Raw genomic sequence first — 26,311 nt, 5'->3', positions numbered from 1 at the left:
TTCTCCTTACTAAAGATATGCATATGGCCATGCCTTTTTGGGAGAGTTAAAATAAAATAGATACTGAAATAATGTGACTACATTTGTCCATGTGAACTTTTTAATCCAGATTATGCATGTTTGATCACTTTTTCTGTAAGACAATAGTAGTTTTTTCCCTTTTGTAAGCAAGAGTTTAGGAATGTGAATCATTGGGTTAGAAGCTAATTGTTTTTTCAATTGAGTCTGAAGCTGAGAAATTGAGGAGAGACCTGAGAAACAGAATCTTACATTTGATGCATAATGACTGGAGTCTGTAATACTCTGTAGATGCAATTCAGATATCAGGGACAGCTTTTATTGCTCCATCGACTAAATGATGGAGAGAAGAAAATTCTGTTCAAAACCTGACTAGATAGACTGGTCATGTTGACCTTGAACAAGGATTTGTATTTGTGTAAATATATGGTGTTTTCGTTTTTTTGTTTTTGTTTTTTTTTTTTTTTTTAGTTTTTGGATAGTTAGCTATTCCTAATCCTGCTAATGGAAGACTGTGACACAGCGAATTTTGAAAATATGTATCATTTTCTCTTGCCCTGCGTTAAATGAGAAATCCCACAGAGCTGTGGGGCACAAGTGCGGGGTTTGCAAACCTGTGCTCACATTGGTGAAGAGCAGTTGTGAATGAAGAAAGATCCATGTTTGACCAGCGAGGCATTTTGGAAGTATGGGCCAGCAGCAAGGGAAATTTCTGAATATGTCCTAGGAAATAAAGAATTTATACAATACAAAATAACAACAGGCTGCAGGTTACCTCAGGGTTGCCCTGGGCTTATCAGATAAGTTAGCCAGTGGCTGGCAGTGCACATCTGGCTTATCAGTGTTGTTCAGACATGTTTTGTTTATTTGCTTTCACAAAAATCTGAACAGCTTTGAGTGTTAACGATATATTTAAAACCAAGTCATCTATCAGGCTCAGGTGCAGTTCTTCACATGTGAAAACTAAACATCTTTGTGAAAATAGGGTTGGAAATACAAATAGTATCACAATTTTCATCTGGACCTCAGAGGTGAGAAATCAATGATTGGGGAATTCTTTGAATAGGTCTTTGGCCTTCAAAACATGTTGAATTTGAGTAAACAAAGAAACAAAAACATAGACGTAGTAATTAAAATTCAAATTTTTAAGAGGTTGGCTGATTTCCTGATGCCATAGCATAAATCCCAGCAGCCTAACTAAATCTAGCCTTTAAATTTCTTAAAATAACGATTGATTTAATTTATAAAGATAGCATGCTAGTGTAATATTTGTAATGTTTTGATAACATTTAAGTTTTAGCGAATGATTAAAATGAACTCTAGTGATTAATTTTAATTACACAGGTATATTTTACTAGTATTTGTGCAGATCTATTGTTTCATGAATGTATTTGCAACTAGATAATGGAAAATACCCACATTGCTTCCAAAAGGGAGACATTGTATTATAACGTATCTGTGGTATGTAGACTTCTGTTCTACCAATATTTCCAGTCCATCTTTTATTGAGCACCTACCATATGCTGGGATGAGGGATGAGTGAGATGGAGCCTATATCTTCCTTCATTTGACCAAGCACTTAGTGTGTCTTGCATGCTTGTCACCATGCTGGGTTTGGTCGTGGAGTTGAATAACATTTAGTTCCTGGTCTTCCATGAGGCACACTCTTGGGAGAGAGATGGTCAGCGAGTTTTATTTCACTTATCATGGGTACCTTCTGGGACCTCCAGGTGGAGGAATCCTGCAGGTAGTTAGGAATGTGAGCATAGGATGAGTGTAGAGCCTGCATATTCTTCACTGAGCAGATGATCAGTGATGGTGTGAAGACGGTTAAGATTGCTCAGAGAAAGGGAAGCATTTTTAGATGCCAAGAACAGAACTTTATGGAATTCTTCATATTGAAAGAGAAAGCAGAGAGAAGAGAAGGCGAGTAGATGAGACCTAGAATGAATAGCAAGGAAGACAGGAGGAAAATCGGAGTTGAAAAACCAAAGGAGGATGAATGTGTTAAATGCAGAAGAGGAGGTGGGGAAGCAGTAAACTGTCAGGTTGGATTTGATGATTTAGGAGTCCACTGAGCAGCTAGAGCAGGTTTTGGATAAGAGTCCAGATTGCAGAGACTGATAGATGAGAGCAATTCATCCTTTGCCAGATTGGGGATGCTAATTTTGCAGAGTGCCCCAGAAGAAGTACTGGAAGGCAAGCTAAGCTGTTAGATCCTAGAGGTCAACTGAGCATTCAGGAATTGCCTCTGGAAGCCCGAGTTCCTACGTGGGCACTGCCATCAGCTGGGAGTGAGCTCAGGAAGGGAAAGATTCTGCTTAGTTTTGTTTTCAAGGATAAAATCAGTGCCACCTGTGTTCGGCTCTTTTCTAATGGTTCTGTTCATCCTTGATATATCTGATAAGCGTTGAAAGATACTTGATCGTTGTAATAAATTTTATTACTTTTAAGTGTTTATGCTGTATCCTCTTCCTCAGCGAATTCCTTCTCATTGCCTTAAATGAGAACTTAGATAATTCTACATTTTGTAATTATAAAAAAGACCCTCCTTTTATTATTTCTTTGTTTCTGCTGTCTTTGTCTCATGAATACTGTGGCGCATAGATTAACCTGCCTATGATCCTCTGAGATCAGCAGATCTCTTTGTTCTTTGCTTTCAAATGCCAGTACCTTTGCTTATTTTAGAACTTAATTTATTTTCTTCTCTGATCCGGAGATTGTAATATGTCATAGAAGGGTGAGACCATTCAGGGGATAACCAGATTCCATCTTCCTACCAGACCGGCTGTGCCACCACTGTCCCCACCACTTGAAGAAGGGTTCACACCCTTTCTTCACCACAGCAGCGGTATCTTAGAATATGTATCTAAATGGTTTGTTGTGCTTTGTTTGCAGATGATTTGTATTATAAAGGAGTTCAGGCCTAGAGAGTAAAATTCAGATTTCCTAGCCCTTAAATTGAATCTCTGTACAGCTCCTGGAAGGAAACATGACACGCCTGGCTGGCAGACCACTGATGCTCCTCTGTGTGTAACACCCATACCTTTGGTCCAACCTCAGATGGACCCTCTTCATTCTTCAAGGAGCAGCAAAAGTCTCTCTTCCCATTAGTGAAACTTTATTTGATCACACTCTTCTGCAATAAAACTGTCCCTATTCCTTCCACAAAAGCTGGCATTCTATAAACGTGCGTCAAGTGCAGTGCTGAACATCTTATTTCAATCTTTCTTCTGGTCAGTACTTTCTGAGCACCACCCATATTCCAGGCACTTTTCCTATGTCCTAGTGTGTATTGAGGTGAACCAGGCATCTGCTTCCAGGAATTTACAATCCAGTGTAGAAGATAGATGGCAAACAGGTAAATTTAGAAGGCAATTCCAGTAAACTCCACGTGCATTTAGGAAAAGAAAGTGTTTGAGAGTGACTCCAGGGAGTGCTTGAATGAAACATAGTGACCAGGGAAGCGGTGATGTTTGAGTTTGTTTAAAAAAGAAAAAAAAAATCGTTAAGTAAACAGCCATCCAGAAAGAACTGGAGGCAGGTAGATGGGACAGCATGCTCAGGGAAGGGAACAAGTGTAGATTCTCAGATGGGATCAAAGCAGCACGTTCCCAGGGAGAGAGAAAGACAGAGAAACAGAGAGGGAAGATGGGCAATGGGAACTTGAGGCATTGGCAGAAATGGACCACAAAAGCTTAGGGCTTTAAGTTTTCTTCTGGATGCAAAGGAAACCACTGGAATATTCCAAACAGGATGGACATCATGCTTCCACTTCAGATTGAAAACAATGTATATTTGACACTAATCATGAGATAAGCACATTATTTAATGCTTATTAATTTTTATTAAAGATTTTATTTATTCATGAGAGACACACAGAGAGAGGCAGTGATAGAGGGAGGCTCCCTACTGGGAGCCTGATGCAGGACTCCATCTCAGGACCCTGGTGCTGAAGGCAGACATGCAACCACTGAACCACCCAGGTGTCCCTTTTTTGATGTTTAAATCCTCAATATATGCCTAAGATCCCTTAAAGGGAAGGCTCTATTCCCATGTGGCTGTATTCCAAGGCTTAACCCCCCCCCCCCCCCCCCACTCCCCGTCCCTTTTTAGGAACTGAGGCATATCAGTATTTGGTGTTTCAGTCATTAATGTCATGAACAGTTATTGTGAGTGCCCAGATACGATGGTGGTTCTTTGCAGTCAGTGTGGACCTCTTGTCCCTCCACCAACCTACCCTTCTAGCACCTTGGCTCTGAAACACCAGGTCACTCCCAGCTGAGTTAACATGGAAAAATAAGGATGATGTAGGGTTTTTTTTTTTTTTTCCCCCAAAAGCTAAATTTTCTCAGTTTTTTTTTTTCCCTTTAGGTATCTTTTTTATTTTTTAAAGATTTTATTTATTCAAGAGAGAGACACAGAGGCAGAGACACAGAGGGAGAAGTAGGCTCCCCATGGGGAGCCCGATTGCGGGACTTATCCCTAGGACCCTGGGATTATGCCCTGAGCCGAAGGTAGACGCTCAACCACTGAGCCACCCAGGCATCTCTAGGTATCTTGTTTTCTAAACATAATGGGATGGAATGGTGGGTGGGTGGCAAGGAGGTGTAAAGTCACACAAAAGGTGACATGTAGTCCACACAAGCTGGAAGTAACAGTCCTCCTAGCTAACAGTTAGTGACTCCTTCCTGGGTGCCAAACCTCGTTTCAAATATTCTATGAGTATAATCTCATTTTTCTGGCAACTCCAGAAGGTATATACAATTATTGTGCTGTTCTCACCAATGGGGAAAATGTGGCCCAGAAAAGTTATATAATTTGTCCAGCATCACATAGCTAGGAAGGGATCAGTTTCAGGCTTTTATTCTGTTTTCAAGTTATACTCATTTATGCTTATGAGGGAGAAGCACAGTGCCCCTTTTTGTGTTTGGATCACATCAGAATATTCTCACTAAGGGACATTCCAGGTAGAATCACTAATAATAAATTGTTTGTCATCTGGTGTCTCTGCCTCCTCCCCAAGAAGTCGTAAAGGTGCTCAGATAATACAATCCCATGATATTTGAGATACAAACCTTGTGAAATTGTGGTAGTAGCCTTTTTTTTTTTTTTTTTTGTCCTTTAGAATTAGGATCATTTTTCTTCTCCATAAATGCTTTTTGTAATTTTTGCTTGTTGTGAAGTCTAAATGAAGAACTACTATTTTCTAGAACTTTATTCCTTAGCTTATGATAAGCCTGATTTCAAATGGAAGTACAGGAGAAATTGTGACTTGTGAGCATTAGGAAGTAGTAGATACCATTTTTACACGTATTTTGATGGATGTTTGGGTTTTTATATACATAGTTCTGTAGTACTGTTGTGTCAACAAGGAACAATTACTGGGTATAATGAAAACATTTCTTGAGATTTTGTTGAAAAATAGAAGCTTAACTCTACAATAAAACTATGAAGTGGTGATTGTACGCTGTACTAGCACTAGTAATTAGAAATGCATTCCTTCTATATAGAAAGTGGCACAAATATAAATTGTTCAATTCACATACTGGAAATAACTTATAAACTGCATATAATAGCTTTATCATTTATATGAAAAAATGAACTCTTGAGGTTTAATTCAAATGAATGGCTCAAGTAGCAGTTTAAATTTTGAATTCTATGAAAAACTGTCAGTAAGATAAATTTTAAGAATTTATAATGTAGGCAGTAACATTCTTTTCTGGGGAGATAGGAGTCTGGTATATTTGATTCCAGACAACAGAGTTTGTCAGTGTTTTTTTTTTATGTATATGTATGTGTATGCATGTAGACAGTACATATGTACCCTGATGAGTTTTCACATTGTTGATATGTGACGTTTTCAAGCCAAGTAGCTTGATGCATATCTCAACATGTAAGGCAAAGAAAATAATGTTTGTGGCTGGAGTGGAGGGTTTTCTGTAGGGCTCTATGTGAATCATGGTCTGCATTTTAAGATGCCTTGACAACTTGTCTGAAGAATAGAGATTTGAACCTATAAATTCTTGGCCTCACCCAAGGTCTGTGAGTGGGTAAGTAGGCTGTATATCATGTAGCTTTAAGCGAAACAAGAATGTGTGTGTATCTTTCCTCTTTGAAAGTGTCATTCCCATTTGGTGGATTTTCCTGGAAATCACCAAGGTTGATTGTGCAATAGTTTATGTAGTGCATGCATGGTATTATGCCCTTGACTGCTTCCTGCACAGAATCTTAATGTTTCAGACTTCTCTCTCCTCTTTGTGGTCACCTGAAGATGTTTTGTGGCAGAGGACTCCCTCGTCCTCTTGCCTTACCGGTCCCAGTCAGCATCCGCATAAGCATCTCAGGATTGGGAAGCAGGACACCCTGTTCCGTGCTGGTCTCTAGTGGGGTAGTCCTGGCCTTCTGGCTCTGCTGCTTTCATTTCAGTTCAGTATACACAGCGATGCCAGGGCCCCAGGTTTACTGGAAACCTGACAGAGTTTCCTGGTCTGATATGTTTCTCTGAGATTCTCCTTCTGGAGAATTATGAAGTTAGTGAAGCCTGCATTGAGTGACGCTGGAGGTTAAGACATTAACTCTCAACCTGCTCTTGACCCTCCAGAGGTAAATACTAGCCTTTCTTTGCTTTTTAATTCCTTCGCTACCAAGTGCTCTAGGTAAGATGGCAGAATCAGACATTGTTCTTGGTGTTTACACCATTGCTCTATTTTCTCCTACCCCTGCATTTTGCAGTCCTCTCCGTACATGCAGGAAAATGAGCTTTTAGTGACTGTCTCCAATGTTTGCATGCTCACTGCTCCTTTCTTGGCCTTGCTGTCTTTCCCCACACTCTGTCCTGATTCTTCCTAGGCTGCTTCCTACTCCTTGCCCTTGTTGCTATTTTATAATACACATGAAGTAAACTGATAAAATAGGCCTCAAATCGAATGGTTTGGAAAGACTTAGGAAAGGCTCCATTAAAAAAAAAAAAAAAAAAATATATATATATATATATATATATATATATAGGGATCCCTGGGTGGCTCAGCGGTTGAACATCTGCCTTCAGCCCGTCCAGGCCATGATTCTGGAGTCCTGGGATCGAGTCCCACATCAGGCTCCCTGTGTGGAGTCTGCTTCTCCCTCTGCCTGTGTCTCTGCCCCTCTCTCTGTATCTCTCGTGAATAAATAAATATAATCTTAAAAAATTAGTAATTAGGTATGGTAAGGCAACAAGTGAGGGAGGGGGGAGTAGGCAATTGGAGAAATACAGGAAGATTCCGTGCTGAGAGCCTCACAAGTGTCTCACAAGTCCTAGAAGCTGCATTACCGGTGATTGATGTTGAAAGATCATGAGACACTCTGATACCAGATCTGTACCTGCTTTTATTTTTTATTTCTATATATTTTAAAAAGATACTTATTTATTAATGAGAGACAGAGAGGCAGAGACACAGGCAGAGGGAGAAGTAGGCTCCATGCAGGGAGCCCGATGTAGGGACTCGATCCCAGGACCATGACCTGAGCCAAAGACAGACACTTAATTAACTGATCCACCCAGGCATCCCTATGCATGCTTTTAAATTAAACCCACACTTTCAGGTTTTGTATAATTTATATCTGAATTGGCATGGCTTCCTGGTGATCCCTGAGTCTCATGTTAGGGGAGAAGCAGCAGATACCAAGGACAGGAACCCCAGGAGAGCATAGGAAACTTGCAGGGACACCATAATGTCTAGTTTGACATTTGGCATCAGGAGAGCTAAAGATGGGTAGGTACAGAGGAGGCAGATGAAAGGGAGACTCACGTCTCTCACACAGGGATTTGGATTTGGAGTATTGGTAGAAAGCTACAGAGCAGGACAAGACCCATTATGTTGGTGGATTTTACCAGACTTGGGTAGACAAGAAGAGGCACTTGTTTGCCCAAGTCTCTCTTTGGGACCTAAAGGTAGTGATGCCCAGTGTAGCTGGTGAAAACCCTTGATTCTGATTAGTAAGTCCACACTGTGGAAGAGCCCTCCTATGTCCCCCTCCCCCAGTGATGTCATTCAAAGGCCCTATCCCAACAGAGGGGCAGTCATGAAGTTTGCATGCCATTGTGTATGCCAGCTCTTATCGGTCCCAGGTATGTTTCCTGTCCAGCCAAATTATAGTTGATGGCCACGTTGGAACTGTTCACAATTCCAAAGGAGGAAGGAAGGCAGCATAAAAAAATAAATTCTATCTATCTCTTAAATGTGATTGTACCTATGGATTTAAGCACCCTGGGAATGTTTTTTTGTCATTTCTCTTGGTTCTCTAGGAAAAGCTTCCGTTTTAGTGATGTGAGGGTTGAATGCGCTGCTGTAATTAGGATTAGATGTTAATGGTATCATTTATAACATAAATACCTCTAGAACCTCTGGGTGGGTGCAGTGGGAATCTTCCCCCGGCCCCGCCCGACAGCCTGCCTTTCTTAGTTGGCTCCTATCTCTACCTCTTCCTGTCCTTGCCCTCTGAGAGCACACACATTCCTTATCTCTAAAATAGAGAAAATGGTGTTACTTCACAAGTGTTATTGTGAAGACAAAATGAAATCATTATAATAAAATGGTTAGCACAGTGTCTAAGTACATGTTAAGCACTAAATAATGGGTAATTTCCTTAGTTTTATTTATTTTTTAAGATTTATTTATTTAGTCATGGGAGACACAGAGAGACAGGCAGAGACATAGGCAGAAGGATTGGTGGGAGAGCCTGATGTGGAACTTGATTCCAGGACCCCAGGATTGTGCCCTGAGCTCAATCATTGAGCCACCCAGGTGTCCCCAGTAGTTAGTTTTCAAGTTGCTACCTATTTCATAATGGCATTATTTTGCATCAAAGGAATTGTCACAGAGTTGTTGGTCCCATAATTATCACCACTTGAGCTTGTATCACAATGATTGTATGATCCCCCCCCAATTTTACTTTATTTATTTATTTTTTTAAAAATGATTTTGTTTTATTTGTTCATGAGAGACACAGAGAGAGAGGCAGAGACACAGGCAGAGGGAGAAGCAGGCTCCCTGCAGGGATCCCGATGTGGGACTTGATCCTGGGACTCCTGGATTACTACGCCCTGGGCTGAAGGCAGGCACCAAACCGCCGAGCCACCAAGGCATCCCCTCCCCCAGAATTTTAATGGGTATTTTTACACACAGACTCATGGAATCATAATCTGTTAAATCTCTTAATCATAATCTGTTAATCTCTTTTAAAATAGAGAGTGTTGAGCACTCTATATTTTATTTTTTCTATATTTTATATTAACAAACTTAAGGCAATATCTGAAGGCTCCCCCTCCATAATATTTGAATAAGGAGTCTCCTATATTTAGAATTCATGTCCTGAAACGATTACCTCCAAGAAGTCATCCAACTCACAAAACAAGTAAAAACGAAGGTTAGAGAGGGAAGTTTGACTTAAGCATTTTAATGTTAAAAAAAAAAAAAGTGGGGCTCATTGAGCATGTGAACTTGCACACAGCTGTCCTCAGCAGAATGCTGTAATTTATTGACGAAAACTGAATTGCAAAAACCTTTCTTCCCCACACACCCCCTCATCCAAGAAAAGAAAAAAAAAATCAACAGCTTGACTGAGCTTAAATAACTGACTTTTCATATCCTTTCATGGAACACAAAGGGCTAATCCTTGAGGCCACTTGAGCCACCAATGCAGGCAGTGGTGGGGACCACCATGGAACGTGTCATTCCCTCCTCAACCACACACAAAACACATTGACTGCAGCTTTATGAAGTGAAAATGCCCGAGAAAAAAGAAAATGTGAAGGAGGTGTCCACAGTCATTTCTTTCCAGAGGGGGAGCGAGAAAGAAAAAGCTGCTGCATCTGGATATTGAGAACAAAGCCAGCCTAAGACTTGGGTACAATAGGTTGGGTCACTTGCTTTTATAGAAGCAAAAGAGTGGAACTGCCTTTACTTGTCTCAGTACCACTGACCCTTGCATTGCATTGTGTAGAGATGTCAGGGAAAGTGTGTAGAAAGCATTCCAGCCTCTTTCATTGAACAATGACTTTGTCATTTTGAGATTTCTGTGGTGTGTTGACCCCTTCCCCCACTCCTGCCCTGAAATCCCCATTGGACAAAGGAGATTGTTAGTTAGGCAGCCTTGCCCTCATTTGGAAGATCTCTGTTTTACCGACTCTTTAAAAGTAAACTCCTCCATTTTAACCGAATCACACTGTGCTTTCACGCTTTTAAAATCAACAAAAGTGTTTTAGCCAGAGCCGCGGCAAGGATGGAATATTCCGTGAAGGTGCCAGTCCCTGCGATAATGATTCATGCAAAGTGCCAAGTTAAAGTGGGTTTCCTTGTTTATAAAAGGGAGCATTGATTATATGGGTTACTGGAAATATTTATAAACACTTGACCAATAGGTTCCTGAGATCGCGGTGATAAGGTTCACACAAGCCCACTCCTATGATTCCTTTACTTTTTTCTTCCCCCCTGAAAGATGAGATGGTTGTTTTTCTTCCCCCAGCTTGGTGGTTAGCACAATTAGAAAAGAAACCCCCGTCAACATCAGCATAGTGACAGTTAATCACCGGGGACCCTCCCAGGCTGGCAACCAGTGTTCCAATTTGTCTGTCCCAGCATGTGTGCTCCAATGATAATGTTTGTAGTTTAGCAAGAAGCTAATTAAGACCTAAAGAAAAAAAAAATAAGGATCTAATTTTTATCGAGCGTGATGGTATGGTGCAGAGCATAGAACTTTACATTATGGCATTATTGGATGATGTCCATTGCAAAACAGAGGCCACTCACAAGGCTTTCTCGAGAGCCTTGCTCGCTTGCATCGTTAGGGATGATTAAATGGGCAGTTGTTGCTAGGGAGAGGAAATAGCTAAATATTTACTTAGTTTGAGGACCTTTAGAGTCTCCATATGCTGTTCATGATTACATTCCTTCAATTCTAGCTACTTTATGAGTTTTCTTGATAAGCTGAACAAGAAAGGGATGGGCTGGAGAACTTAGATTTGGTTTTAGAAAAATCTTGCACTTGGTATTTGCTGTATGGATTTCTCTCTCAAATCTGATGTGGAACATGATTAATTATATTCTGTATTGTCTTCTGCCTTTGAGTTCATGACTCACTTGTTTCTTGGAGTCCTTTCTGTGGGTTCATTGATTTAGTGTTCTCTGATCGTCATTTGCATTGAGTCACGAGGCAGATTAGAACATCTCTGGCGTTGAAATCAAGGGCCAGATATGCCATACATCTACAGCAGATATGCCAGATGTGGCTCCGGAGCCACGTTTTGTCTGAGGCCCGCAGTCTGGCTACCATGAGACCTCACGTATGCCTTCCCCTTCCCTGCCCATAGTGCTCCCCAGGAAATCATCTTGCAACATTACGGTTGTATGTTTACAGGTTGCCAACACCTGTCTGAGCATGATCAAAGAAATGGGAAAGGAATTCTGCGTCATAATTTTCTTTTTGCCGGTTGATACTTTTATTGAGATATTGTTTGTACTGAATAGAATATCTTTTTTTTAGTAATTTGAAGAATTTTGATAATCATGTGTCTCCCTTTGACAACTACTGAAAATAAGTTGTAGAGCCTTTCTATCACCTTGTACAGAAAGTCTCTCTTGTTCCTTTATAGTTAATTTCCAGACCCCCACACCTCTCGCATTTCCACTGACCTAGAAGCTACATTCTTACTTTTGGGCTACATACATGCAAATGGAATCAGTATGATACCTGTTTTTCTCTGGCAGCTGCCCTTTTGTCAGCATCTTTTTGGGATCCATTGTATTGTATGTCACATTCTTTTTTTTTTTTTTTTTAAGTGATATTCCACTGAATGAAGATTTCACAAGTTGTTTATTCCCTCTTTGAGGAACATTGGGATTGTTGACAGTTTTTAGTAATGAACCTTCTTGCACGAGTGTTGATATGCACATGTTTTTTCATTTATTTTAGGTCAAATACCTAGAAATGAAGTTGCTAGGTCATAAAGTAGGTACATTTTAACTTGAAAGGGCTACCAGAAAGTTTTTGAAAAATAGTTGGTGAGGCCAGCATGGGTGGCTGAGTGGTTTAGTGCTGCCTTCGGCCTAGGGTGTGATCCTGGAGACCCCAGGTCGGGTCCCGTGTCGGGCTTCCTGCGTGGAGCTGGCTTCTCCCTCTGCCTGTATCTCTGCCTCCCTCTCTCTCTCTCTCTCTCTCTCTCTCTCTCTCTCTCTCTGTGTTTGTGTCTCTCATGAATAAATAAATAAAATTTAAAAAAAGACTGCTGTCTTAAAAAAAAAAAACAGTGAATTTTATATACTTACCAGCAATATTTAAAAAAAGACTGCTGTCTTTAAAAAAAATAGTTGGTGAATTTTATATACTTTCCAGCAGTATGTGGGCACCACCTGCTCTACATCTTTGCAACAATTGGTATTATCAGTCTTTTTGATCTTCGCCTTTCTAGTGGATATTGATTTCATTGTGGCTTTTAATTTGTACTTCCCTATTTGACACTGAGTTCCTTTTCATGCTTTTTTTTAAAAAAAATATTTATTTATTCATGAGAGAGAGAGGCAGAGACACAGGCAGAGGGAGAAGCAGGCTCCATGCACGGAGCCCGACGTAGGACTTGATCCCCAATCCTTGAATTCCAGGATCACGCCTTGAGCTGAAGGCAGATGCTTAACCGCTGAACCATCCAGACGTCCCTTCATGCCTGCTCATTGGCCATTCAGATATCTTCTTTTTGTGAAATATTGGCTCAGATCTCTTGCTGATTTTTTTAAACTTAAAAAAGTTCTTTTTATTGTTGATTTACAGGAATTTTTATATATATATAAAAAAAACATTTTTTTGAGAGAGAAAGCACCATCCCATGGGGCAGTGGGAAAGGTCAGAGGAAGAGGTAGAGAAAGAGAATCTTACGTAGGGTCCATGCTGAGGATGGAGTCCTTCACAGTGCTCCATCTCAGGCCCCTTAGCTGAAATCAAGAGTTGGATGCCCAGACACTCTTAAATATATTTCCTAGTAGTTTAAAAAAATAATACTAGTTTAATCTAGGCTTTTGTAAATAATTTTTTTCAAATCTGTGGCTTGCCTCTATATTTTGAAAGGAGAGCAAGTTTTAATTTTGGTGAAGTTAGATGTTACTTCCCTTCCCCTCCTCCACTCCTTTTGTGGTCCATCTTTTTTGTGTCCTGAGAAATGTATGCCTATCTTTAAGAGGTAGGAAGAAACTTTCTTGTTTTTCCATTTTAAACATTCAGACATATTGTGTAAGTTTTTGTGTATGGAATGAGTTTGATTTTTTGTTTCTCCCCTTTTATTCACATTTTTTTTTATTCTTTTTTTTTTTATTCTTTTTTTTTTTTATTCACATTTTTAAAAAAGACTTTTGTGCTTTTCACTTGGCACCTTCATTAAAAATCATTTGACTATATGTGAGCAAATCTGTGTCTCTTTATTTTGTTCCTGTGATCTGTTTATCTGTCCATATACCCACACTGCACTTGTGTTATTATACATTTTAGTAAGACTTGAAATTTAGTAAGTTTATACTGGTTTGTCAAGATTGTTTTGATCATTCTAGAACCTTTACTTGACAATTTAAATTTTATTTATTTTTTAAGATTATTCATAAGAGGTGGGGAGGGAGGGAGGGAGGCAGGCAGGCAGGCAGGCAGGCAGGTAAGCAGACAGAGACATTAGCAGAGGGAGAAGCAGGCTTCCAGGAGCCCCACGTGGAGCTTGATCCCAGACCCCAGGATCATACCCTGAGCCAAAGGTAGATGCTCAACTGCTGAGCCACCCAGTCATCCTGACTATATTTTAGAAACATTTCAATTTGTTTTTTAATAAAAGCCTGGTGGGGTTTTGATTCTTTATTTTCACTGTAGATCAATTTGAGGAGGCTGTGATTCTTAACTATATTAAATGTTTCAGTTATAAATATGGCTTATCTCTCCACTTACACAGGCCTTTTTTAATTTTAGAAGAGTTTTATAGTTTTTGTATTATAATTTTGTACTCCCCTGTTTGTATTTATTACTGATTTGATGTTTTTTAATTCTATTTTTGGGATTGTTTTTAATATATTCCAATTGCTTTTTGCTAGTGTGAAGAAATACAGTTGATTTATGTATATTGACGTTGTGTCTTTGAACTTATGAGCTCACTTTTGCATTTCTTGGAGGTGGTGATTCTTTTGTTTTAATTCTGCAGAATTTTCTACAGATACAATCATGTACCTTGTTCTTAATGATAGTTTTACTTCTTTATTTAAAATATGTGACTTGGGTTTCCTGGGTGGCTCAAGCAGTTAAGTGGCTGCCTTTGGCTCAGGTCATTATCCTCTGGGGTCCTGGTATGGAGCCCTGCGTCATGTTTCATGTGGAGCCTGCTTCTCCCTCTCCCTTTGCCTGCTCCTTCCCCTGCTTGTACTCTCTCTCCCTTTGCCTACTGCTTTCCCTGCTTGTACTCTGTCAAATAAATAAAATCTTTAGTGTAATATAATATATGAATTGCATTGCCTTTTCTACTGCTGTAGCTAGAGGGCTAGACCTTCCAGTACATGGTTGAATACAAATGATGAGATAAGATCATCTCATCATCTTAAAGCAAATCTTTTAATGTTTTTCCATTAAGAATGATGTTTACTGCAAATTTATGGGTTAGATATCTGTACCAGATTTAAAAAATATTTTTATTCATTTGGTGAGAGTTTTTAATTTTTTATAAGAATAAGTGTTGAATTTCAACAAATTTCTTCTGCATCTCTTCAGATATTTGATGATTCAAGTTTAATTTTTTAACATTATCCATTATACTGATTGATGTTTGCAGGTTAAATTTACCTTATATTCCTGGAAGAAATTCCACCTGGTCATGGTTTGACATTTTCATGTATCGCTACATTCTATTTGTTGATACTTTGTAAAGAATTCCTCTTCATGAGGGATAGTGGCCAGTAATTTGCTTTTCCCTTAAATATTTTGTCAACTTTCAGCATCAGAGTTATGTGGGCCTTATAAAAACAAAATGGGAAGTATTTCCTCCTCTTGGTGGCCATTTTTGGGTGTCTGCATTTTAGGCAGAGGTCCTCAGTTAAAGTAATCTGACTGTTGGCTGTGTTTGTATTTTATACTTGTGATTAGAGTCCATAATCAGTTGATTTGAAGGAATATTATCTTTGCTAATCTGTTTGGGCCTGCTTCAGGTAGTTGAAAGGCCTTGGGAGTTAATGCTTCCCTAAAGAAAAAGAAATTCTGCCTGTGAATAACAATATCTCCTACCCAAGAGTTCCAGTTTGTCTTTCAAACCATCTGCCCTGTGGATTTCTGGCTTGCCTAGACCAATTTGATTTTAACATGAGCATCGTTTTCATATTGTTAGATTGAATTTATTCGTATATTGGTTAGTGTTCCCAAGGCAGTTTGTTTCACAATTTTTCTTTTAATTTCTTTGTGTTTTTTCTTTTTTATCTTCTTTTTTGTTTGTTTTGTTGTTTTGGTTTTTTTGTTTTTGGGTTTTTTTTGTTGTTGTTAGGCACGTGCATGGATGGGCTCAGGGTGGGGAAGGAGGAGCAGAGTGAGAGAGAACAAGAAATTTAGTGAGGGTCCATGCTCAATGTGTGACTCAGTCTCGTGACCCTGAGATCATGACCTAAGCACAAATCAAGAGTTAAACAGTTCAACAACTGAGCCACCCAGGCACCCCTCTTTATGTTGTTTTTATATCATGATGATGCTTGACTCAAATTCTGTGGAATAATTGAATATAACTTTTTTGCACAACCTATTTGTGAAGCCATCTGGGCCTAATACTTCCCTGGGAATTTTTATATGGATTAAAAATTTTAAATTGATACAGAACGAATCAGATTTTCTGTTTTTTCTTATGTTGGTTCTTGTACATTGTTTTTCAAGAAATCTGTCCATTAAAATTTTTTACTATAGTGGTACATGGATGGTTCAGTAGATTTTGTCACATTCTTGATCTCAGCTCAGTTTTGATCTAGGTGTCCTGAATTCAGGCCCCATGTTATGCATCACACTGGGCAGGGAGCCTACCTGAAAACTAAAAAATAATTTATCAGTACAATGTATAATCTTTTATACATTTATTTTTTTGTGTGCCTTTTATATGTAGCATATATATCAACTCTGGCCCTGAATTTCAAAGCTCTAACACTGAGAAAATGTAGAAAGGAAGCTATTGATCAACGAGATACGCTTAATGTAAAAAATGGGAAGAAGTGCACTATGTTTTCTAATGTTTTCTATTATGTTAGTTAACGAATTGTAAGCTTGAAACCACCACGCACTTCTTGGGAAGTTAGCTCTGTCCCAAGATTAAGAGCCGACTGAAGGAAGAAACACCAAGTCCCAGAGCTGGCGTGGTTGTGAAAAGATCCCAGGCCACAGCAAATGGAAGGCTTAAGGAGTGATTAGTATATCTCCAGGAAAGGATAAGTTTAGAAAAGTTTAATCTTTTTTTAAAAAAATTCATTTATTTATTTGAGAGCGAAGAGAGGGTTGAGAAGAGAATAAAGGAGGGGCATAGAGTGACAGAGAAGCAGGTGCCCTACTGAGCAGAGAGCCTGATGCTAGTGCCCACGTCTTTGGGATCATAACCTGAACAGGCAGACACTTTACCGACTGAGCCACCCAGGCGCCCCTAGAAACATTCCATCTTAAGTAGAGTTTGTATAGATTCATGACAAAAATAAGATCCAACAGTGTTCCTGAAAGTTCTGATTTAACAGAGGTGGCTGGAGTTGAGTGAAGGCTGAAGAGACAAGTGACAAAGCAGGGATCTGGGAACCAGATTTAATCTCTGAGCTCCCTGAGACATGCAGGATGCCATGTATATCAGCACGTCACTGACACCTGCAGATGTAATACAGACCAAAGGTTGGTGTTAAGGGTAAGGAATGTATATTTAAGCACCTTCCATATTCATCCCGTTGCTTATACATATCCAGTCATTGAAGAGTTAAGGAGTAGGTGATGGGAATTACATTTTAGTTGTTAATACTTTGAGTTTTGTATAGCCTGTTCAAAATGTAACTGCCTCCACAAGAATCTTATATTAGCCAGCAGCACAATCTATGTGATAGTCGTTTCATTGAAACCTTATTTTTTTATCTCCTATGTTTCCAGAATAAATAGGTAGAAGAATCTTTCCTACACCCACATCAGTAAATAGCTTACTGATTAAAACCTAGGCATCATTTTTCCCCCTTTTTTTAAATCAGAAGAAAATCTTGCCATGTTTTCTTGCCAAGAAGTGAATCTTGCTTTGTTTATTGCACCTAAGTCATATCTTCTGCAAAATCAGTAATCGTTTAAGGCAATCTGGACGATTTGTACTTATCAGAACTTGGAACAGAAGTTATAAGAGGCTGACAGCAGGATTCAAAGCTTTGAAATTCCTTTGAGGTGTTAGCAATTTTAATGATACTGATTTTCATTTTTTTAATACTATAAACAAATAATAAAAGTACTGTCTACTGAGTAAGTGGCCCTGTGATTAAATACATATTTAGCTTTGTGCCTAAGAGAAGTCTTAGAGCAAGCAAGAGTTCAAATAAGAATGAGGTGAGCCAGAAGTATGGATGACATATTTATTTGCATAAAATAAGAAATACATTTCTACTGCTGTTTATAGAAAACATGTTCCTTGGCATAAGCTTCACAAAGACTAGCAGCAACAGAATCCCATGGAATTAAGTTTAAAGTAAATTGTGGGTAGATACCTAGGAATCCCTACAGGGCTAGAAGCAGTTGGGTAGTTAAATGCCAAACAGACAAACCAGTCCTTTATTTAGTATTGGGCTTGGGAGAGATATACGTTAAAATCTGTAAGATTCGGGTTAAAAGATGAATTCTAGAGGAGACCACATCCCGTGGAAACTGTTTTCACCACCATCCAAATATGAAGTATGTAGAATAGTCTTAATTTTGTGTTTTGGGGTTTTATGCATTTATTAAAGTTAAATTTAATTAACTTCCCTCCTTCCCCTCCTTCCCACCAATCCATTTGCTTCCTGGGCTTAGACCTCATCAGACTTTTGTTTTCTTATATAAACAATATTTCCTAAATCAACATTTGTTTATGTTCCATTAACAAGCATTCTTGCGGCTTTTTTCATGACCAGCTCTACTCTTAGCCAAGCAGGTTCCTTATTTCCTAGGAGCTAGGAATGTAGGACTGGGCATCTCATGGAAGAGACCAGATACAGCCACAAGAAAACTGGAAAATGCAAATGACTGGGAAAACATTAAAAAGGGGGTATTTAGGTATTAAGTTTTAAAAGCATGAATATATGGGTGGCAATATCATGCAGAAATTACAAGAACAAGTTAGCCCCACAATGACTCTGCATTATCTAACTTTGGGCAAATCCCTAAACTAACCTGAGCATCAGCATTAGCTTTCCTCTTTGTGGGTAGAGTTGATAATCCCTCCTGCTCCGATTGAATGTGTGGATGAAGTGGCATAAAGTGTGTGAAATACTGAAGAGATAGACACATGGCAAGCCTCATGAAATGTTACTGTTGGTATGGGGGCCATTAGGGCAATTGTACCTTTCTTTGGTTAAGTAGCTATGGAGGTTTTCCTCAGTATTATTTGCCATCCAACTGGATATAAAGGAATGGCTTTTCTTTCAAGATTGGTAACTGGGCTGTTTTTCAAATAAAGTAGTTAACTTTTTTGGTAAGAATTGTTTTATTTTCCTTGATTTCTTTTGTAAACCGCATTAACAGTTCATTTAGTTTTCCTTGTGGTTTATTAATCAAAAAGAGCAGCAGCTTGTAGGGCAGCTTCCTTTCTGATGAGGGTAGGCTCCTTGCGCATCCATTCTACAGGTGATGGTGAGGAAGTCTTCCTGGCATCCAGACCAGCATGCTTGCTTACCAGGAAGGCCAGTCTGGAGTGTACAGAGTGAATTTCTTGGGATTTACAAGCCCACAAGATCTATGTTTTGTATTTCCCTTGATACTGAAGCCAGTTCATCATGCATGAAATAGAAAATGTCACATTGGTCTCTTCCTTGACCATACTGAATAATCTGGCATTTGGTTTGGTGGTGTTCATTCGAGGACTCTTCACCTTTTTTGTTACTCTGCCAGACATGCCGAGCAATTTCAGGGCAGGAAGTCTTCACCTAGAAGCAGAGAAAAGAATATGGATTGAGAAAAGAAACATCTCATAAAATGTTGAGTTGTGTCCATTTATCCTGAGGGTTTCAATCTTTGGGAGGCCTACAGGTGGCACAAAGATGGAGAGGACAGAAAATGTATTACATATGAGCTCTATTGGTCATCTTATTTCAAACACGCATATTCAAAACAAAGTAGACCTCAGATATGAGAGCTGAAAAAAAGCCACAGCCACTTCTGTGCGTGTGACATCATTACGACATCTAGGGACAATATCATCTGCTGTGTTGTGTCCCTGGGTACTGCTAAGGTGTTCAGTGGTCAGAGTGAGTCATATCTCAGGGTTCTAACTTACATGATATTTTTAAGATTCGTTGGGTCTGTTAATGTATCATCCCTTCTCTTCTTGCCCCTGGCATCCAGAGCAGGCTGAAGGGTAATGATAATGGTACTTAGAATGTTTTTTCTCTAAGCTCAGACAGCTGACCACTTCATAGACTTGCTCTCATTTAATTTCCACTACGTCCCCTCAGCCTTTTATGTTGGTGAGGTATCCCAGTAAAGATGAAATGGTGAAATACGTTACCTTTCTTGTTAATGTTCAGGAGGGCTGGTCCTAGACCCTGTCAAATAGCACAGTGCTAGGCTTATGCTGTTCCTCTCCTGGTCTAGGTTGATATTCTCTGTAAGCCTCAGAATTACTCAGAATTAGAAAATGTTGTGTGTCTTCTCAAGTGAATGATTTCATACAAATATTGTTTATACTTGTTCGTGTGGGTTCATAGATTTCAAGTCAAATTCCTAACTGCTACGTTCCAGTTGGGATGCAAGCATATCAAAATGATGATCAACTTTAGATCTTGGGCATCAAGACGTGAGTCGCGTGCTTCTGAGTCAAGATGTTTCTTGCTGTGTATATATTATTGTCTTTCTGTGCCTTCGTGTGATAAGAGGTGCAGAGGCAGTGACTCGGCGGGTTGGTCATCACTATGGGCTTGGAATCTAATCAGATGGGTGGAAGGGAGTGCTGTACCTTGGATTAGACTCCTTGGAGTTTCTGAAAATATGGAAGGAAGAAATGAGATTGGCTTCAAGGAAGGCATAGGTATTTCTTTTGTACCAGAACCTTTTGTTTCCCCTTCAGAATATTAGATTTCTTGCGTGAATACAGTTTTTGTCCTTTGTCAACTTCCCTAAAGAGTTTGGCTGCAGGGGTTGCCTGGCTGGTTCATGTAGTAGAGCATGTGACTCTTGATCTCCAGGTCATGACTTCGATCCCCAAATTGGGTATAGAGATTACTTAAAAACATTTGCTAGCGGTAAAAGATTCACATATATCTATAGATACATGTGTATAAATGTAAATCTGTATAGAGTGTATTTTTTTCTCCAGTATCATATAACTACTAATTCACATGTGAGGCATGACCCACAAGTAGAAAGAAAACTCTTTCAAAAAGCATCTTTGAATTGCTTCAGAATTTGGGGACATCATATCTGAAAGACCTACATTGAGAGTTTCTGAGAATAGCATTTACTGGGTCGTTAATGGGTACCCAAGGAAAGAGAGCCCTGTGTTTTGAGCTTACCTCTGCTGCCCAGGTAATAGGTTAGACATAAGAGATCCTTACCTTAGGGAGAGCCAGATAATTGAAACTGGTGAATATTGTTCAACCAAAAGAGGCTATTTGGCTGAAAAAATGGTAAATTTGAATTTTTCATGATTAACATGATTTCAGATTTTTTTTCTCTCGACAACTATTAGGGGCAAGCCTAGTGATTATTTAATATGAGACATTGAAAGAAATGGAAGGACCCCTCCTCATGAGCATGAAGGAAGAAGCTTGGCTTCCTAATTGGTGTAGGAAGGTTAATCCAGTAGCTGAAAGAAATTCGTCATCTGTGGGTATAAAGGGAGAGAGACCTGACAGCCCTGTTTTCTCCATTCATGGTTGGATTCTGTTCCTTCAGAATTCCATGCATTTTTACTTTGCGGTTTGTATGGATACTATACTAGAGACTGGCAGAAATTGTAAAATTGCACATGAGTCTACATCAAAATTATGCAGTTTGTTTCACCGGGGTTTCTGTCCATAGATTCAGAGTTCTAGAAGTTTCCTCTTTCTTCCACTCCTTTTGCTTGCATGATTCTTTGCACAGGCACTGCTCCTGCCTTTCTCCATAACACAGCAAATATCCCAGGAGAATTTGGGACCACCACTTAACCTCCCGTCTTTCATATCTCTTATCTGTAAATGGAAATGACAGTTCCTACTTTTCTCATTCATAAGCTGGTTGTGAGGATGCTCTGAGAAAACTGATTTGAAATAGCTGTGAGATGATAACCTGTGTCTCTGTCAGGCATTAGCCTGTTAACCCTTTCCTCGGGGACTCCCTGGGTCCCACTGCCCTGACTGATGCTGTCACGAGGGCACTGGGCCTTCACTTTCTGAAAGGTCACAGGCCAACCTGTGTTAAGCTTTGCAGCATGGCTTCCTCTTGGGCAGTGTGTATGTGTACTGTAACTGGTACTGCAAGTTATTCTTCACCGCTCTTTGTTTGTTAAACTAGCCTGTGAAATTCAGTTGTAAGTTGCAGAACCTTCTAAAAAGTATTCATGGATTCTTTCCTGTCTTTCAACAGTCCTCTGTGCCTTGTGCACATTGTCCTGGGGTTATATACATCTGAGTTCACAAACATGGGAGACCTTGGCCCTGTACTCTGTGAATGTGCCCAGTCATGCTACTCAATGACCCCACTGTCCTAGCAGGCATATGCAATGTGTTGATTGCTTTCCTATCACTTGAAGTTACATACCATGATACCATACTATACATTTCCTGAGAATGATGGATACTCAGTCAGCATCATCCAGTGACTTAGCTTTCTATGCTGCTTGATTTTTTTATTAGACCAATATCATTTCTCAAGATAAAACTACCTCATGGGATTAAAGTCATGTGCAGGGATCCCTGGGTGGCGCAGCGATTTAGCGCCTGCCTTTGGCCCAGGGCGTGATCCTGGAGACCCGGGATCGAATCCCACGTCGGGCTCCCGGTGCATGGAGCCTGCTTCTCCCTCTGCCTATGTCTCTGCCCCCCCCCCCCACCCCGTGACTATCATAAATTAAAATAAAATTAAATAAAATAAATAAATAAATAAATAAATAAATAAATAATAGTCATGTGCATAGAACTCCACACCTGACACATGGCACCTGCTATTGTTGTCATCATTAGCCTTTAAATAGTTGTTTTAAGTATTTATCCTAATGATAGAAAATTTAATGTACAGATGACAAAATTTAGTGTTGTTTTGGAAGTAAAACCATTTATTGTCTTATTTTCATTTGGAATATTTATTTTAGAAATACGAAGTCCTGCAAAAATGAGGCATCGAGGATCAGCCTTTTTTTTTTTTAATTTTATATACTTGACATGCAGTCTTACGTTAGTTTTATGTGTACAATAATATAGTGATTCTTCTACTCTATACTTAATCCATGTGCTCACATGTTTGGGACCATTTGTCACCACACAACAATATTACAGTACCATTGACTATATTCCCTATGCTACAACTTTCATCCCTGTGACTTATTCATTCTTAATTGGAATCTTGTACCTGCCACTACCCTTCATCCATTTTGCCCAACCCTCAACCTCTTCCCCTCAGGCAGCCATCAGATAACTGTATTTATGAGTCTGTTTCTACTTGTTGTTTGTTTCATTTTTAGATTCCACATATAAGCAAAGTCATATGGTATTTGGTTTTGTCTGACTTAACTTCAAATAGCATAATGCCCGTGAGGTATATCTATATTGGCACAAATGGCGAGATCTTACTCTTTTTTGATTCATCTACTGATGGACACTTGGGCTGCTTCCGTATCTTGGCTATTGGAAATACGGCTGTGGTAAAAATAATGGTGCATATATCTTTTTGAAGTTAATGTTTTCCTTTTTGGGGGGTAAGTACCCAGTTAGTGAAGTTGCTGGATTACATGGTGTTTCTATTTTTAATATTTTGAAGAACTTGCATTCTGTTTTCCACAATGGCTGTACCAGTTTATATTCTCACCAGTGGTACATGGGAGTTCCCTTTTCTCCACATCCTCGCCAATACTTGTAATTTCATGCTGTTTTGATACTAGCCATTCTGAATGGTAGAAGATGATGCCTCATTGTGGATTTTGATTTGCATTTCCCTCATGATTAGTAATGTCCAGCATTTTTTCATGTGTGTGTTGGCCCAGATGATAAAACTTAAAAAAATTTTTTTAGGCATTATATGTCCTTATCTAGTCTTTTCATTAGGTTTTTAAGAAATATCAAACATTTGTTGCATTGTATTTCTGTTCTTTATTCTTTATATTAGACATGCTGATAAACTTTGAAATTCCTTAAGTAAGGTTTTTAGAGGAGAAATTAAGGACATATTAAGGGGCTCAAATAAGTCAATATTTTCCTGAGCAATATACAGTGGACGTTATATTGAGGGCAAGCTGAAACCTATCATGATGGCTAATGACAGGCTCCCTGGGCTCTGAGATTTCTGCCTTGCAGTCTTGATCAAGTTGCTTTACCTCCCTCTAGGCTTCATTCCCCATCTGTAAAATGAGATAATACTGGTATTCCATAGCACTTTTGAGGGTTAAATGAGTTAATACATGTGAAATATATAATGGGTAGCCTTATACACCTGTGAGCACTCAGTAAATGTTAATTGCAAATAGAAAACCAAGAAAAAAGAATCACCACTTTAAAAGGTAAACCCTTAAAGTTTTCTAATGAATTAGTAATTAGCCACTTCTTCTTTAACCCTAAGTATCTACTTGAGTCTTCTGGATTCCTCATCTGTGATGTCCACTGGCTGATTTCTCTGATAATATCTGATGACTCATGTTAGTTTGGGAATCAGTTACTGTTCTGAGTCTCAAACTTCCTCATTCGTTAAATAGGGAAGATTGTACTGGTCTCTCCTAGGGTGACTAAGCATTTCAATAGAAGGGATATCTAGAATTTTTTTTTAAAAGATTTTATTCATTCATGAGAGACAGAGAAAGAGAGGCAGACACACAGGCAGAGGGAGAATCAGGCTCCATGCAGGGAGCCCGAGGTAGGACTCGATCCCGGGACTCCAGGATCATGTCCTGGGTTGAAGGCGGCACAAACCACTAAACCACCCAGGCTGCCCCTAGAAAGTTTTTATTGTGTTTGACTCATTGCAAGTATGTAATAAATATAATTGGAGCCACCTATAAAATTCTATTATTTCTTTGATGGCAATGCATTCCCTGCCATTCCCATAATTTTTTGGAACAAAGGAGTTGAATCCTAACAAGACAACCCATTAAAGTCTATGTTTGAGTGGAATTCTTCATAAGAAGGCCTCTGTATATGTTTGTGCTATTTCAGACATTTCTGCAAGTTCTTGGTGTTGTTGGAGTGGCAGTGGCGGTGATTCCTTGGATCGCAATACCTCTGCTTCCCCTTGCCATCATTTTCTTCATTCTTCGGCGATATTTCTTAGCAACGTCGAGGGATGTCAAACGCTTGGAGTCTACAAGTGAGTACATAGGCTCTGAGGTTGGGATGGCTTTGTGGGCTCACTTCCATTTATGGTGTAATTAAGGAGGCCACTGAAACGGTATAAACTCTTTCTTCCAGGTATTTTCTCCAAGTTAATGTTAAATAATCAGTGGCATATTATGGCCAACGTGATTCAGTAGGGCCCTTAGGGCAAATGGAACTGGTGGCCTGACACTTGCAGCTTGTAGGGTAGCACAAGAAAGGACAAAGGATGTCCATCTGTGCAATAAAGCTCCAGTGGAATGTGAGCACTGTGGAGAGGGGGCCAATTTCTTTTTCACGACAGACTTCCTAACATAGAGCAGGCACTCAATAAATGTTTCTAAAGAAATATTTCATGTTCAATATTTCAAACTAATATAGAGGGAAAATATGGAACATTTCTTCCATGGAAGGTTCTAGAAATGGCGAAGAAAGGAAAAGATTAGGGAAAGGAGAAGACTGTGTCCTATGTCAAAAGTGATACATTCCAAGACTATATTACTATCACATACTCAAAAAAAAGTTGTGGTTGTTTAATGTTCTGAAAAGATTAGCACTGTTATTTCAGTTTTCCTCTTTATTATCACTAGTATTTCCAGTCATGGCACCATGTTTGAAGTCGTGTTGTCCCGTCCCCGTGTCCCCAGCCCCTGCTTAGGCTATTCCTATAATTGGATCTTGAATACAATTACCTTAGGAGGACACTGGAGAGCGTACTGTTTGGTATACATTTATTGTGTTTTCTATTCAACTTTTAATTTTGGAATAATGGGAAAACATGGTTAATCATAGAGGATGAGGTAATTCAGAGCTTATCTCATTGCTGCACCATCATATTTCATTATGAATAAAACATGCTAATTATTCTCAGATTGCTATATTTTAAGAAAAAGGTTATAAAGACCTAATCATCAAAAAAGAAGATATTTGTATCAGAAATCTTAGCTATGGATAGTTAGTGTAAATTAAAAAAAAAAAACATTTTATTTATTTATTTGAGGGAGAGCGAGCAAGCAGGAGTGGTAGGGAGAGGGGCAGAGGGAGTAGCAGGCTCCCCACTCACTAAGCAGGGTTCCTGATTTGGGGCTCAATTCCAGATCCCAGGATCATGACCTGAGCTGAGTGCAGATGCTTAATCCACTGATCCACTCCAGTGCCCCGTTATTGCCAATTAATACCATCTTAGCTTTCTGGAAACCAACCCTAGAAGAGAAACCTGTTGTGTCTCATTGTTCTTCAGTCTACCAAGTGGAAAAATACAGATCCATCAGGACACAGGAGTTTTTGTTTTGTTTTGTTTTGTTTTTTTTGTTATTACATGTGTGTTTCTTTTTTTTTTTTTTAAAGATTTTATTTATTTATTCATGATAGTCACAGAGAGAGAGAGAGAGAGAGAGAGAGAGAGAGGCAGAGACACAGGCAGAGAGAGAAGCGGGCTCCATGCAGGGAGCCCGATGTGGGATTCGATCCCGGGTCTCCAGGATCGCGCCCTGGGCCAAAGGCAGGCACCAAACCGCTGCGCCACCCAGGGATCCCCTGTGTGTTTCTTTTTAAATAAGTTTTGTTTTGTT

The 26,311-nt window shown here is 39.4% G+C and overlaps 1 protein-coding gene across 1 annotated transcript in view; it reads left to right on the top strand.

Annotated features, from left to right (window-relative positions):
• ABCC4 (ATP binding cassette subfamily C member 4) overlaps positions 1–26,311 on the top strand; it is a 247,566-nt gene that overhangs the window by 164,881 nt on the left and 56,374 nt on the right. Inside the window, 1 exon segment of the mRNA XM_025441091.3 lies at positions 24,585–24,735. Within this exon segment, the coding sequence (XP_025296876.3) occupies positions 24,585–24,735 (151 nt within the window).

Source organism: Canis lupus, chromosome 22, assembly GCF_003254725.2.
Source record: "Canis lupus dingo isolate Sandy chromosome 22, ASM325472v2, whole genome shotgun sequence".
Taxonomy (NCBI): domain Eukaryota; kingdom Metazoa; phylum Chordata; class Mammalia; order Carnivora; family Canidae; genus Canis; species Canis lupus.
Note: the sequence above shows the minus strand (reverse complement) of the source record. Positions and strands in the feature narration are given on the sequence as shown.